At 39.7% G+C, this 15,158-nt stretch overlaps 1 protein-coding gene across 1 annotated transcript in view; it reads left to right on the forward strand.

Moving 5' to 3' along the window:
• LOC145266283 (uncharacterized) overlaps positions 1 to 15,158 on the forward strand; it is a 47,366-nt gene that overhangs the window by 14,624 nt on the left and 17,584 nt on the right. The window contains exons 3-4 of the mRNA XM_080121825.1: positions 5,659 to 5,714; positions 9,938 to 10,032. Coding sequence (XP_079977951.1) covers positions 5,659 to 5,714; positions 9,938 to 10,032 — 151 coding nt within the window. The remainder of the gene's footprint in view (positions 1 to 5,658; positions 5,715 to 9,937; positions 10,033 to 15,158) is intronic.

The raw sequence follows: 15,158 nt of genomic DNA on the forward strand, positions 1-15,158 counted from the left end.
CACCGGCCGGCCCCCTCCTTTCGCTCAGCTGCTCGGCCGCCTGTGCTTCAGTGGTGCGCATCCCCCCCCCCCCAGTGCAACATAGCACTGCAGTGCCTGTCTAACGAGGTCCACAGGCTACCTTAAATCATGCAGTCGCTCAACCCGTATTTTCAATAACCTGTCTCTCAACCTTCCCGGGGCCACTATACTGGGGTTACAGGTTTCCCGATGACAACACCCAACTGCGCACATATACGTACACCTTTCTTTTTCTCTGGCCGCTACGCATGGCTGGCCGTTGGTATTCTCATCTTCATAATCTCCCCCCTCACATCCTTATCCAGCTATCTGCAAATTAAAAACACTCTCCAGATTTTCTTTTCTCACACCTCATTGAACAAATCCTATCCACATATCCATCTTTCTTTCTTTTTCTCTTCCTTCCCTCACCTCTTCCCTTTCCTTTTTCTCCTTCTCTCTTTCTTTCTTTACTTCACTTGTCCCATAAGCATTCTCTCATTCGGAACAAGGTACAGCATCTGCCCTAACGCCACACCCAACATGCACTATTCTCATCCAGTGAAGGAGAGATCCTCCCCGATCGAGGCAATCCTGCCCTTCAGTCCCATAATTTGTCCCAGCAGCGCCATTTTGGTCAGAGACCAAGTGCCACAACTGTTTCAATGCTACACTAACAATATTCAATCCCCGTCCCGTGAAGGAGAAATCCTTCTCGACTGAGCATTTCTAAATTTCTTTTTCTTTTCAAAACAGAACAATATCAGCACCGTTAGTTTCTTTAAGATATTCTACTCGACAGTTTAAATTCCCCCAAGACACCCTCGCTCAATACGCGACTTTCTCGTGCTAAGTTACTCTCCCCGTTGGCCAATTTACTCACTGCGAGATACTTCTCAATTACTTATAGTTCTTTCCTGCTATTTACGGCGCCCCTCCCCCTGAAGCCTTCCGTTTTAGTCCCTAGCTACCTCCAAGGTCAGTCCGCGACACAATCTGCCAACAGTGCGAACACATGGGAGCCCTCCATGCATCCACAGAGAAAACAGCTGCACCACATTTAAACCTGGAGATGTCGCTCCAACCTCCCGTCTCTGTCCTACTGACCCCCACTGGTCCTTGGTGGAAGGACGTCACACTACTCCTGGGACAGGGAATCCCTTGCTCCCCTCAACGGCAGCCTCGGTTCACCTCTCCCCATTTGCTGGAGCCAGGAGATGGGTATTGGACACTCTTCATCCCCTTCGTTCGACTCCTCAGCTGACTCTGCGGTCAACTGCCATTCCACTCTCTTTTCTTCACGAGCCGCGCCTACTCTTCGTGCCCTCCTATAGCTGGTGGAGTGGAACCCTGAAATTTCCCGTTCCAACCTTCCGTCTGTCTCTATATTTCTAGGCTCTATGGAGGTCGTCTCTCTTGTCTTAAACCGTCGCTCGGTGTCGTCCCTATAGTCGTCAGGAACTCTGTCCTCATCTCGCGTTTGACTACCCCCGGGATTCTTTATCTTTTTACCCGTCTCCCTCATCCAAACTTGGTCACCCTGTCTTAACTGTCCAGTAAACGCTGCCTTTTTTTTCTTCTTGACCTTCCTGGTCCTATTAGTTCTATCGGCCGTCGCCTTGAGGACCGTCCCTGATTCTCGGACAACTGGATCTGTAGGAGTTACTCTCTTCTTATTAACCTTATACGTCGCTACCTGTTTGACTTGGGACAATTTTCCTCCCTGTTCCTTGGTGCTATCCACCTTGCCCATACAGGCCCCGACCGTTCTTGGGGAAAGCCTCCCGTTGCTGTCAGCTCCCATAGGGAGAGGGACAGACCTTGTGTCACCTAGTGGTATCTTCACCCCTCTCACCGTTAGCGCGTCTGGATTAAAACTCAGAGTGGCTCCCCTCGCTCGGAGCCAATCCTCTCCCAGAATCATTTCGTTGCATAGCCCGGGTACCACATACAGGGGGAAATTCTCTTTCTTTCCGGCCACTCGTACGGGTAGCCATACCTTCCCTGTCACCGACATCCAGCTACCGTCGGCCTGACTGCACCCCACATCCGACGGGTACAACCTTCTCCTCCCTGCCACAGTCCGACAGACGTCCGCGTCTATTAGGGATATTATCGCTCCGGTGTCAACCAGAGCCTTCACCTGCGTGGCTCCTATCGTCACATCACAGGTGAGTTCTCCCTTTTTTGTGAGCGGAGGGAACACCTGGGCTCTCCTCTTTTCCTGTTTCAGGGTTCTCTCCTGGTACCCCGCTCCCGTGAGCATCGCAACTTGTGACAGTGGTTTCTTTCCAACCCTACCTGTCTGCCCTACCTCTCTTTCTCTACAGATTCGCCGAGGGGGTGGGGTTTGGTTCTGATTCCCTCTCTCCAGAGGATCTTTCGCCCTCGGGTGGCTTTTTCCTCGGTCAGGACAGTCCCTCCTAATATGTCTCGGGTCTCCACACCGCCAACACCTGTGGGACTGGTGGCTGTAGGAGAAACGGTCAATTTTACCTCCTTTCTGACACGCGTTCAGTTCGGTCTTTACGATGCCCACTCTTACTCTCCCATTATGTCGGGGTGTCTTCTCGTGGACAGTGGGGCACTCTCTCGACCTGTGGCCCTCGCCGCCACAGTTCCAGCACACCAATCCAGGCTGGCCCCGGGCGAGTCCTCCAGCCCCATATCTCATTCTGTTCCCCAGTTCCCGGCTCCTATTTCGCGACTCCTCTCCCATTATTCTCTTCTGCAACCACGCATAGTTCTTAGCTATTTTGCGTGCTTCCTCTAGTGTGTGCGGGCCACTCTTTAGCACCTCTATCTTGGTCGCTTCGTCCCGCAATGCATCCACCATCGTGTCCACTAGCATTGCTTGGGTTGTAGGCATATCGCGGTGTTCGGTCACCGGATACGCCAGGACCGCCAATTCTTGCATGCGGTCGACTAGTCTATCCACATCTTCCCCGTCAGCCATCTCTATTCGAGACAGCTCGCGCACCGCCTGCACTGTGGTCTTTTCGCCGGCGAATTTCCTCTTCACCTGATCGCGAAAATCAGACCAGGCTATGCCCGGGTTACTTTCCAGGCATTTGCATATGTATTCTGAGGCCGCTGCGACTGCTCCGTCACAGGCAAGCAGCACCATTTCTCTATCGGTCAACCCATATACTAATCTTTTTTTTTCTATTATCGCCAACCACTCCTTGACTCCCCTCGGGTCTCCCCCATATGCGGGTACGCTAATTCCCCACAGTGGCCGCTCCATGGTCATCTGCAGCTCAACAGTCTGCTCTGACCCTTCCCCCATCGACTGACCCGCCCCGAGTCCTCCCTGAGAATACATTATGTTATTATCTATTTTTTTTCACTCTTACCACTCCTCGCCCCCTACAAGGTGTAACAGCGCCCAACACAAAACACAGACAGCCGCTGAAAGCAAAGCATACAAAAGAGGGAACCAGCAAAAAAAATGGACTTACCCGGTCTGATGCACTTGTGTTCTTCTGCGACTGGTGGGTGAGAATGACCAACGAGCTGTTCAGACTTTATAATCAGTTGATTAAAGTTCGTCGTCTGGCTTCACTCGTGGCGTTTTTTTTTTTTTCTTTTTTCGTTTTTTTTTCAAGATGCGCTTTGGTTTCGAGTTTACTTTCTTTCCTTTTTTCTTTTTTTTTCAATTTTGGCTTTTTCTCTTTTTCTCCCTCCTTGTTTAGTTCGTTTTCTTTTTCTTTTTTTTTTCAATCTTTCAACTTTCCATTCCCACTCTCACAGGGAGATCTTATGCCCTCGAGAGAGAAAGAAAAAAAATTATGTGCCCGTGGAAATTCGTTCGCACGTTTCCTACCGAAACGAGGTATCACAGGTCATCGACACCAGTTATGTGACACTTACGTCACCCGCGCGTCGTCCAGTGGTGGAATGACCCCGGTTGTCGGTTCTGATGGTTCCTCAGCGATGATGTCACGGCTGGTTTCCTAAAACAGACTTGTCATGCAAAAACAATTGAAGGGACCAAGTCAATAAGCGTTTCTTTTTGTTTAAACTTCTTTGTATTCAATCAGGGTACAATCGCAGTTAGCTGTTTAGTTAGGGACTGGCCACTTGTTAACTGCGAGGTTTTCTCTTCTCTCTCTCCGACAGACAACTCAATTATCTACGTGACGGGGTCAATCGATGGGGGAATCTACGTTCGTCGGACCCAAGGAAGCAAGGCTCTCTCTCTTACTCTGACTGTCAATCTCTCAAGGCTCGCTGCTTATATTGTGGGGGCGTGGACTGGGTCTCTTCCCGTTTCAGGTCGTTGGCCAATCAGAATTAAGGGATCACTGTCCGTCAAATCTTCGCCAGGCGGTCTATACCTAAAAAAGGAGCTGTCTTTCTTTCTCTGTTGGCATTCGGGTGTTCCCTAATGGAACTTGACAGGACATAAAAACAGAAATGCCTAACTTAATTATTTTTGAGAGGACATAAAAACAGCTGAATCCGATTCCACAAAGGCCACGCGTCTTTTTCAATAGGGTCACGTGTCGCCCCACTGTTCGGCGACTGTTTGCTTTGTAGATCGGAATTTCATTGGTATCCTCGCCACCCACGGGCTGTCATGGCCAATTTAACGTCATCACGTTCTTCCACCATAAGCTACGATCTTATCTTTTTTTCTCTTCTTTTCGTCGTTTACAGCTGCCTGTTTTCCCTTTCTTTTTCCACGGGTTCACCGCTACTCTTGGCCTTTTGGTCAGGATCAAAGTGCAGCATCTGTTCTTCGGATGCCGCACTTCCATTTCTTGTTCTCTTTCGGTGGAGGAGAAATCCTTCACGACTGGGACAATTCTTATTTTTGTACCCTTGAGCGTCTCTCAATTATATTAGTACATTATTTTTTCATTTGTTTAAATTTTATATTGTTTCTATCAAGTTCTTTCCTTATATAAAAAATACGTTCACACTATATGTTGTATATTTTATGATTTTGTTATATGTCAGAATTAACCTCTAAGTACATTTTGTATTCATTCATTTAGATTCATTACTCTATCAAACAGTTACTTTTAAAAAGGCTAAATCATATAAATCTGGCTCTGTTTTGTCATCTATGGATAAGTTAAGCACTGTTTATTATGAAAATTAAAACTAATCTATTTAACATTAAATCTGAAATTATCTTGTCTTGTTTGCACGAAAGAAATTTTAATTATGATCAATTTAAATTAATTGAGGTTAATTCCGATTTATATAATAAAAAGCAAATGGTCCTGGATACCATGCTATTTTCCTCCATGACTTCAAAATGCTGTATAATCATTAAAATAATTGCCTCTGGACTGTCTTTCTGGAGGGATTTATCACAGCATTTTTTTTTTCTCTCTCTCTCGCTTATCAAGACCCAAAACCCACCTAAGGATAAAGGTTTTGTTAGGTGGAAGATGAGACAACACATTGGGAGGATTTAAGATGATGGGTAAACTGCAGAATTTGATTATCTAAGAGGCAACCATGATCACTTGTAGTGACACTATCTAATGTCTGATTCAGATTAGATTAAAAAAATTTAATTGATTTAAATATCTTATTTTTACAATTAAAATCGTGTAAAGATATTCTAATTATGTATTTGCTTTTCTTTCAAAACTGCAATAAAAAAGTGTAAAAAGTTTTTGTTTCTTTCTTTTCTTATAGATATTCAACGCAAACCCAATCTTGATATCAGCAAAATTCTTGCATCACTTAAAGATGTAAGTTGAACATTTTCAGTTTATATAGGTTTTCATTTCTATGTATTTATTTTATACTAATTTAGTACTAGTTTTTATTAAACATTTTTTTCTTACAAATTGATAATGAGTGTGCTTTGCCAACACTCATTTTATAACTCAGTACACCTAACAAAACTGGCTGTTTAGTCATTAAACATCTTGGCCTTTGTCATACCAACTCTCTTTATGAATCAAACCTAATAAAACTGGATGCTTAAATCTTAAATGCCTTGACCAGGGTAACAGAAATTATCACTCTTTTTTTCTGTGCATATCATCACTCATCTAACCCAATCAGATCTAATAAAAGGGTTGTACCAGCAGCTGCCACCAATACACTATAAAAGGAGTGCCCATCTTCACTCTGAACTCATTTATGGGCTTTGCCTCTGGTCTTGACACCTGATAGCCTTTTCCATCACTACCAACTACACTTCGCTCCACATCTCTTTTATCACTGTCGAATGTACCTCATCCAATGGACCTTTGTTAAACATGATACTACCTTTTCTCCAGCTGATTCCTGTTCAACCCTTGCTCCAGTCTGCTTTCCAGCTCACTCCATGCAGCACCTGTTCCAGCTACCTCAATTACTCTAACTCTTGCTTCAGTTTGATTCTCTTATTCCTGTCTATTTCTTCTCTCCAAGCAGAATGTTTTTTTGAGAAGGAGTTTATCCCAAAATATTAAAATATTTTTACCATTCCAGATTCTATTAATAAAAAAGATTTACATGATAATCAGTTTATGTGAAAAAAGTGTAAGATAATGGAGACGGCTGAGAGCTTGTATGGACAAAGTATGTCTTGATAATAAAACTATTGAAGTTTTGAGTCTTGACGATACAATTGGAAAAGGTTGAATAGAGAAAGTTTAGGAAACTTGCCATTATTAACTAGCAGAGTGTCCTCACTATCAATAAAGTTAAGAATCTATCAGGCATGTGTATGTAGTGTGATGTACAAAAGTGAAACCGAGCCAGTGAAAGTTGAGGACTTGTGTTGTATGAAGAAAAATATAATAATAGGATGGATGTGTAATATGAATCTTAAAGACAGGTTTACTTCTGATGGCCATGTTTAAATGTTTAAAGAATGTGATTTTGGGGATTAACAGATGCAGACAAATTTGGATGGTGAAGCTCTTGAGATTGTCAGGAATTTTTGTAACATTTGGTTACACTGGAACACAAGATGGAACAGGTGCAAATGTGATTGCAAGAATTAACATGTGCTGCTTGGCACAAAATGATAGAAGAACGATACAATAGATTAATAATGAGAATCTTTAAGGCAGAGTTGATTATTGACCTTGAAGGAAGATTAGATCTGGATAGTGTGTTTAGAATAGGAGACTAATGGTATTGTCACATTGAAAGAATGTATGAGTTATTGGGTTAGTCAATGTAGAACAGTTGAGGTATTAGGTTCAGTTCACAGAGGAAGGTCAAAGAAAATATGAGAGAAAGTGATAATAATAGACTTGAGAGAAAGGGATATGAATAAAGACCTGGCCAGTCAATTTCTTCAAGATGTTTAATGCATAACAGCATGTAAAACAATACTTTAAACCAAATATGACGATGATGATATAAAGACCTTTATATATATATATATATATATATACACACACACACACATGTACACTAGTTTTGTCATTATTAATAGTAACTAAAATGATTTAATAAAAATGTGGATAATTTACTAAAAAAATTTATTGTAATATCACTTGCTAGAAATGTTACCGACAAGCAAAAGAAGAGAAAAGAGGGATTGGCTTACTGACTGACTGTCTTGTTTTCTTCCCCTTGCTTTCATTTCCTCTTTTCTGTTAATAATGCCATATTTTTCTCAAGTAAATTGATTTCTTCTTTCTTTTGATTTCATTAGGAACTTATTTAAAAGATAAATGAATTTGTATTAACATAAACAAATATTAACATGTTGGTTATTTACTTGAATTAGTCTTGTTTGCAGGAACTTATTAAGGATACATTTATTATTTAAACATTTGGTTTCAAATTGCAAACTTTGCAAAGCCATAATGAGCTGGCAAAACTAGTTATTAATAACCACAGTTTATTAACTAGCAGGGGTACCCAGCATTGCCTGGGTGTGGAGAGGTGGTATAGTAAGGTTATTGAGCAACTCAGCCCTAAAAAAATGTTTCAATCAAAATGGCCATGCAAATGCAAAAAAAAACCCAAAAAACCCAACTCCCTAAAAAAAAAAAAAAAAAATGAAAATAGCAGTGAGTACCCATGTGAGCACAAAAAAAAAAAATTAGCCGCAGTATCTAGGCTTGAACCTGTAATGGTAAGAGGAAAGGGAGATGAAAAAAAAGGCGCACGGCGACTTACAATGTCACCGGTGTTCAAAATAAACTTTGCAAAAATGTTGACACAAAAACTGACCCCTCTTTGAAAAAAAACGCTCAGTTGACCAGTACAAAATTAATCTTTATGGCCAATTTTTGGATATTTGTGGTCTGGGAGACCAATCTTTCTAATAATACCGATTTTTATCAGTGTTCATTGTGTGTGTCGAAAGTTTTTGGCAGACATACGCAAACACACACTTTAGATTTATATAATAGACTAGCGGGGGGTACCCGGCGTTGCCCGGGTGTTTGGAGGTGTGTGTGTGTGTGTGTTGGGGAGGGGGGTATATCAAAACAACCCTGTTTAAAAAAAAAAACGTTGGCTGGGTGTTTGGAGGTGTAAAAGAAAAAAAAGTTTTAGTAGAAAGGTAAGCTTGAACTCCGAACCTTTGACGCGGAGTTGGAAAGGAATTGAAAAAATATACCTGCTACCTAACCATCTCAATCACGGAAACAGATGAATTGATAAGTGTGTTAATAAAGTGAAATTAACAAGTGCGAGAATGTTAAGTCGCGTGATGTTTGACCTAGTTTTGCGCTGGAAGCCAGTTTCTGTTTTCCCCGCTACGCGGAGATCAAAAAATATCTCGAAAATAGTTTGTAAAAGTCGGGTAAATTAAAGATAGCTGTGATCAGAGTTCCTTAGTCGTAGATATTATTATTTAGACAGCATATAAAGTTTTAAGAAGGAGCGAGCCAACCGAGAATCATGGCGAAAAAAGCCTTTTGTAAACATACACAAAAAGCGAACACACATACATACACACATTTTCGCTTTTATATATATAGAATAGCGGGGGTACCCGGCGTTGCCCGGGTGTTTGGAGGTGTGTGTGGTTTTGGGTAAATCAAAACTCTGGAGGTGTGGGGTTAAAATAAAAAAAAAAGTTCGAACCCGAACCCTTGAGGCAAAGTTGGAAATTAAAGTGTGAAAAAAAACATGCGACGTTAACCATTGGGCCACCGCGAAATACTAACGGAAACACGTTTGAATTTATTTAAGTATTAAAAACAGAATTGACACGTGGCCACAATAAAAGTTAACTCTGCTGCTTCTATTTGACGTCATTGATGACTTCGAATAGAAGTAGTGGACTTAACTTTTGCTGCGGGACACGTGGCTGCAATAACAGTTAACTCTGCTGTTTCTATTTGAGCTTATTAATGAGGTCAAATAGAAGTCATGGAGTTAACTTTTGCTGCAGGGCAGCTTTTAGGTTTGTTTACCTAACTTTGACTGGTTTTTTTCCCCCAAGATGTTGGGGAGGGGGAACCAGCTCCCCATTATCCAGATTGAATAGCAATTGTCTGATATAAGGAGGTTGGCCTCACATTGATCAAAGCTGATTGCTTCTGGACGTTTCCCAGTCCGATTGCCGGGAACACTGCCTTAGCTTTGAATTAGTTTCGGTTTTATGCAAAAAGGCTGAATGAACACAAGACGGGCTGAAATAGCAATAATTTTGTAAAAATCGACCTAAATAAAAACTAGAGGCAACCTGCGTTCCCAAATCCTAGATATTATTATCTAGGGGGTATATAAACAGTTCTAAGCAATAGTAACACCCCCCCAGGACCGTCAGCAAAAAAAGCCTTTACGAGACATACATAAAATGATCACACACATTTTGCCTTTTCTATATATAGAAGATAATAATTTATTAATATTTTATTATAAATAGTTTATTAATAAATACTGAAAATTTCCTGAACACTAAATAATTCTCTGATTGTAGGTTGTTGTTTTTTTTTCAATTGTATGTAATTATTTTTTGATTTAAAATCTAATTACTTTCACTGACTGTCCCTTGTTTCCATGTTAGTTTCAGGAAGATGATCCTCCAACAAACAGCATTAGCTCATTAAAACGGCAGACAAGTCCTTTCAAGTCTTGTATAAAAACAGTGCCTTTAAAAAGGTAAGAAATTGCTAAAAAGTAAATTTGTATTGTTTTCAATTTTTTTGTCTTAATTGTATAAGAAAATACATTGCTAGTCTTTCTCTCAGCTTTAATGCCTGCTTCCTCATAAGTCATTTATTCACAGCAAGATATTGTCTTTCTATTGCAACTGCCAAGAACTTTCCTTTCTTTCTACATGTGTCTAACATCAAACAGCTTCTTTCCAGGAATTTCCCATCTGTGAAGCATGTTACTACAGTACTGCTTCCCAATGGACTACAACATGATCGTCTTCAAATCAAATGTCAACAAATACTTGTCATAAACCATTTTTATAAGCAGGCAAATTTTTCACAATCCTTTCTGCCACCCAACCATATTTGGTACAAATAAACTTGAGTTTGTTCCTGATTTGACCACCAAGTTTCAGTCATGATTGTCCAACAGTGTGTTTTATCACCACCCAATAATATGTGGGGCACTTTGGTGTTTGTCTTGTCAGTCAGAAGTGTAATCCTAAATAGGCTAAACAGGCCGCAACATCTCTTCTGTGGGAAAGAGGTTGCAAGGAAAAGAAAAAAGGCATTCCCCACTAGGCTACAAAGTCTATTTTGAACTCTATCAAGGCAGGATAAGGTCTTTCTAGCAGCTCTGGCCCAGATGTGGCAACAGTACTCAATGTGGACGTACTTGGCTCCTATGCAGGTAGAGCATTGCATCAGCAGTGAAATATCTAGTGGAGTGGTAGAACAATCCACTATTTTTCCAACAGCCTTGGCAACAGATTTGATGTATGTGTTCTATCTCAGATTAAGAGTAAAGGTTAGACTTAGAAGCTTGTCAAAACATGGAGCCGCCCCAAGACAGCCATTCATTTCCATTGATGCCAGACGGGGATTAGAACGTTGATGATGAAAAGATAGAAGTTTGGTTTGAGATGCATTAAAATTAACCAGCCATCTTTTTCTGCATTGCACCATATGATCAAAATTAGAGGAGAGAGAATCAGAAAACTTGGTCGTTTACGGCCTTTGAAGTGTTCCCAAAGATGGTAGTGTTGTCAGCATAAATGTTTACGAATGATCTTAGAATGTGATCATTGATGTAGATCAGGAAGAGAATAGGGCCCAGGATGGAGCCCTAAGGGACTCCAGCATTAATACTGTGAGCTTCTAATTTTTGCCCATCAACCACTACTCTTATGAACCTATCAGAGAGAAATGATTTAATAATTGAAAAGACATTTCCAGCTATACTGTAACTTAAGATTTTGTGGAGTAGACCTTTATGCCATGCACTTACAAAGGCCTTTGATATGTCAAGGGCAATTCCCCTAGAAAGGAAGCCGCCGTCAAGAGATTTGCTAATCCTATGAGATATAACTGTTAGCAAATCTACTGTTGATCTAGCAGAGCGGAAACCATATTGCCTATCACTGAGTAGGTTATTTTTGCTGAGGAGGTTGATTACTCTATTTAACAGATTCTAGCAACTTACTCATGATGCATAGTAGACTTATTCGTCTGCATTGAGAGGGAGATGACCGATCATCTGAATTTTTAAATACTGGACATACTGATGAGGTTTTCCAGCTACATAAATACTAGACATACTGATGAGGTTTTAAAGGAAGCAATTCTCCCTAAGACAACATTCAAACAGCTTTGTAAGTATGGGAGCTAGTTCTGGTTGAAGCTTTTTCAGCACTATAATTGGAATGCCGTCAGGACCATTTGCTTTACTGGAATAAAGGTTTTGGATACAGATATTTTTATGTCACATAATGTGTTTTCAGACACAGGAGAAAATATGAGTTTGGCAGCCATGATCACATAGAGTAGAATTAGCTGCAAAGTTTTGGAGAGTTTATTACCTCAGATCCATTAATGATGGTTGGGATAGAGCACACACTTTTATTCAGGACCCTGTTTGTTATTTGCCAAAATTGGTGGAAACCAAGTAACTGCTCAACTACTTTAGACTTTACGGACTGAGCATGCACCTCTCTCGCATTCTTTATTACTTTTTTGCAGTGGTTGCTGGCAGTTCTGACGGTGGCTTTAGTCTCAGTACATCTATTATGTTTGAAGCAATAGAAATAGTGATATCTGTGTGCAATGGCAGCAGAGTATTCTGAAGAGAACTATGGCTGGCTGTTAGGTTTTTGCTGGAATGTTTTGGAGGGTATGAAGCAGTCTATACCTACAATTAACCATTCCATCAGGTTTGATACTATGACATTATTTTTAAACATGGAATGCAGCGGTAAATCTGATATAAATGTACGAAAGCTATTCTAGTCAGCCTTAGAGCATTGATATACTGTACAATGGAGAGGTATGTTGGAGGACTTATTACATTTTGTTTTTATCTTAACCGAAACAACTGAGTGGTCGGAAAATCTCAGTGGGGACAAAACAGAAGATGAACAGATGAAAGATAGTAGAGTAAGTTGTGAGAAAAAGATCTAGAAGACTTGCATACTGACCATCAGTGTCAGGCACATGGGTAGGTCCATGAACAATCTGAGTTGGGTCATAAGCAATGGAGAAATCGTAACAATCTCCCCTCATCATTTGTCTTGTTCGAGTGGGTTAACCATTCCACATTGTGAACATTGAAGTCTCCACAATTGTGAATGTTAGCCGAAGGATAAGCAGACAAAATGTAGTTAATTTTCTCGGATATGCTATTAAAGATAATAACTCCATTGTTATGGGGGTAATAGAGGGCAAATATAAACGCAGTGGCGTGAGCAAGTGCCATCCGAAAACACATATAGGCCAATTTAGGGTCTTCTCTGGAGATGTCCCTACCACATGAAAAGTCATCTCTAATGTAAGCACATATTCCATGCCCATGGCGATATTTGGGGTCAGATTTGGATGTTAAATTAGAATATCTTTTAATTACAAACTCATCTCGGGAAATAGTCAGTCCAATGCCAGTTTTGCTGTAACTAAAATATATTAAACTCAATTATATGTAGAGACAAAATAATTTTAATATTTCAAAATGTGCACTGAATTCGACTGATATAATTCTTTTCGGAGTTAATTCCCTTAGATCAGTAATTATATTTGTTTTAATAGAAATATATATATATACTAGCATGGTACCCAGCATTGCCTGGGTTGACATGAAGTTCCGTTTGAAATACACCTGTATACTAATCATCTTCATCATGGGCAACATGGATACCCCCACAACAAAAATAAAAGAATGGATGAAAACATGTAATCGCCCAAAAAAAGAAGTATGTGATACCCTCTTCACCAGATATTTCGGCAGAAGGGCTACAAAGAGAAGAAACTATTTTCCGGATATTGAGCACTGGAAAGACCCCCCCCTCCCCAAAAAAAATAATTAAAAATAAATCATAACAACCTTTGTTTCAATAAAAATAGCTGCGAATGCTCGTGTGATTGCAAAAAGAAAGAAAACAAAAACAGATCTATCAAAAATTAATTCCAAAAACAATTAAATGAAATTTTTCATCATTTTATATTTCTAATGTAATCCCCCACCCCACCAAAAAAATGAATTATTCATATTTTGGGGTTTAGGTGAAAGTACAGAATGGTCTCATAAAAATTAATTAAATTTATTGTTATTTTATGTTTTAAATGAAATTCCCGCTTCCCCGCCCACCCAAATTGTATTTGTCATGTTTTGCTCCTCCTCCCCCCCCTCGATCGCCAAACTTGAAAAAAATGCTAGAGATGACATGACTGGTTGAACGCTTTGTGAACAAAAAGTGGGTGCTCATTTTACGTTAAATTTATATAGAAAAGTTATCCCCCATACTAAAATTATATTTTAAAAATAATTTGTTTTTTTTTTCAAAATTTCTTCTTTCATATTATTTATAAAGACTGCTTAAACATATTAGGCCACAAAAAAACAGGTCTTAATTTGTTTTAGGGGTTAAACAATGCTGGGTCACGTCATAAAAATTGACCATTTTTAATTTAAGATATTAAATAAATTATAAAGAAAATCTGTTTCGCAGGCAATTAAACACACTTGCTATGTTATAATTATTATAATAAATCCTGGGCAACACCGATTAAATTTAAAAAAAAAAAAAAAAAACGGACGATGGATTTTGCTCACATGAAAAATTGGCCCTGTGTCTGACTAACTCTGCCCTTGTGAGGATGCAAGTAAATGAGGACATTAGTTTTAATTATTTTTCTCTATAAATATGAAAAATCACTTCATCCTCGAAAACCTTTAAAATTACTATTTTTAAAGGTTTTCTGGGGCGTTGAAAATGAAAATAACGTTTAAAATTAGGACAAATGAGTAGTTTCCCAGATGTGAAGAAATGTTAGTTTAAAGAAAGTGGGGGATCACTTTTCTATAATAATTTAACGTAAAATAAGCACCCACTTTGTGATTATCATTGGAGGGGAGGGGGGTTATATTTTTCTTGTTTTTTTTTTTTTGGAGGAGATATTCGATATAGAACTTGTATAGTTTTTCAACAGGTGCTTCTGCAGTGTAATTAACCATTTTAAAGTAAGTAACACACCAACATCAACCGAGCAGAAGAACAATTTAATATTTCACAAACATTTTGTTTACATTTGGTGGGAGGCAATATAGGAGCAGAGGGGTGTTGTGGCGGTCTTAGCCGGTGGGCATAGAGTGGGTGCATTTCTTCATATCCTATAAACTACTTGTTTCCTGGAATTTTTAACGTTAGTGGTAATTTTAAAAGATTTTCCGAGGTTGGAAATAAAGTCCCCCCCCCCTCCCACCAAATGGTGGCCACAAAGTGGGTGCTCATTTTGCATTAAATTATTATAGAAAAGTGATCCTCCACTTTTTGAAATTACCATTTTTTTTTTTTTTTTTCATATCTTCGCAACTACTGGTTTGCCATAATTTTAAACATTATTTTCGTTTTCAGCACCCCCGAAAACCTAGAAAAGTGGTAATTTTAAAGGAATTTTTGAACCAATCATTGTGAATTTTGGAATATATATTCTTGGCAACACAATGAATTCCTATAAAGAAAGTGTAACATTTTTTTTCTTTTTTTGCACCCTGTCCAAGAAGGACAAACTAGTGTTTGGTACACCAGGTCAGATGTGGCAAAAATTCATGCATTGGCAAATGGTGGTATAGGCTATTGG

The sequence above is a fragment of the Euprymna scolopes genome, chromosome 41, assembly GCF_053919585.1.
Source record: "Euprymna scolopes isolate OS-2025 chromosome 41, ASM5391958v1, whole genome shotgun sequence".
Lineage (NCBI taxonomy): Eukaryota > Metazoa > Mollusca > Cephalopoda > Sepiida > Sepiolidae > Euprymna > Euprymna scolopes.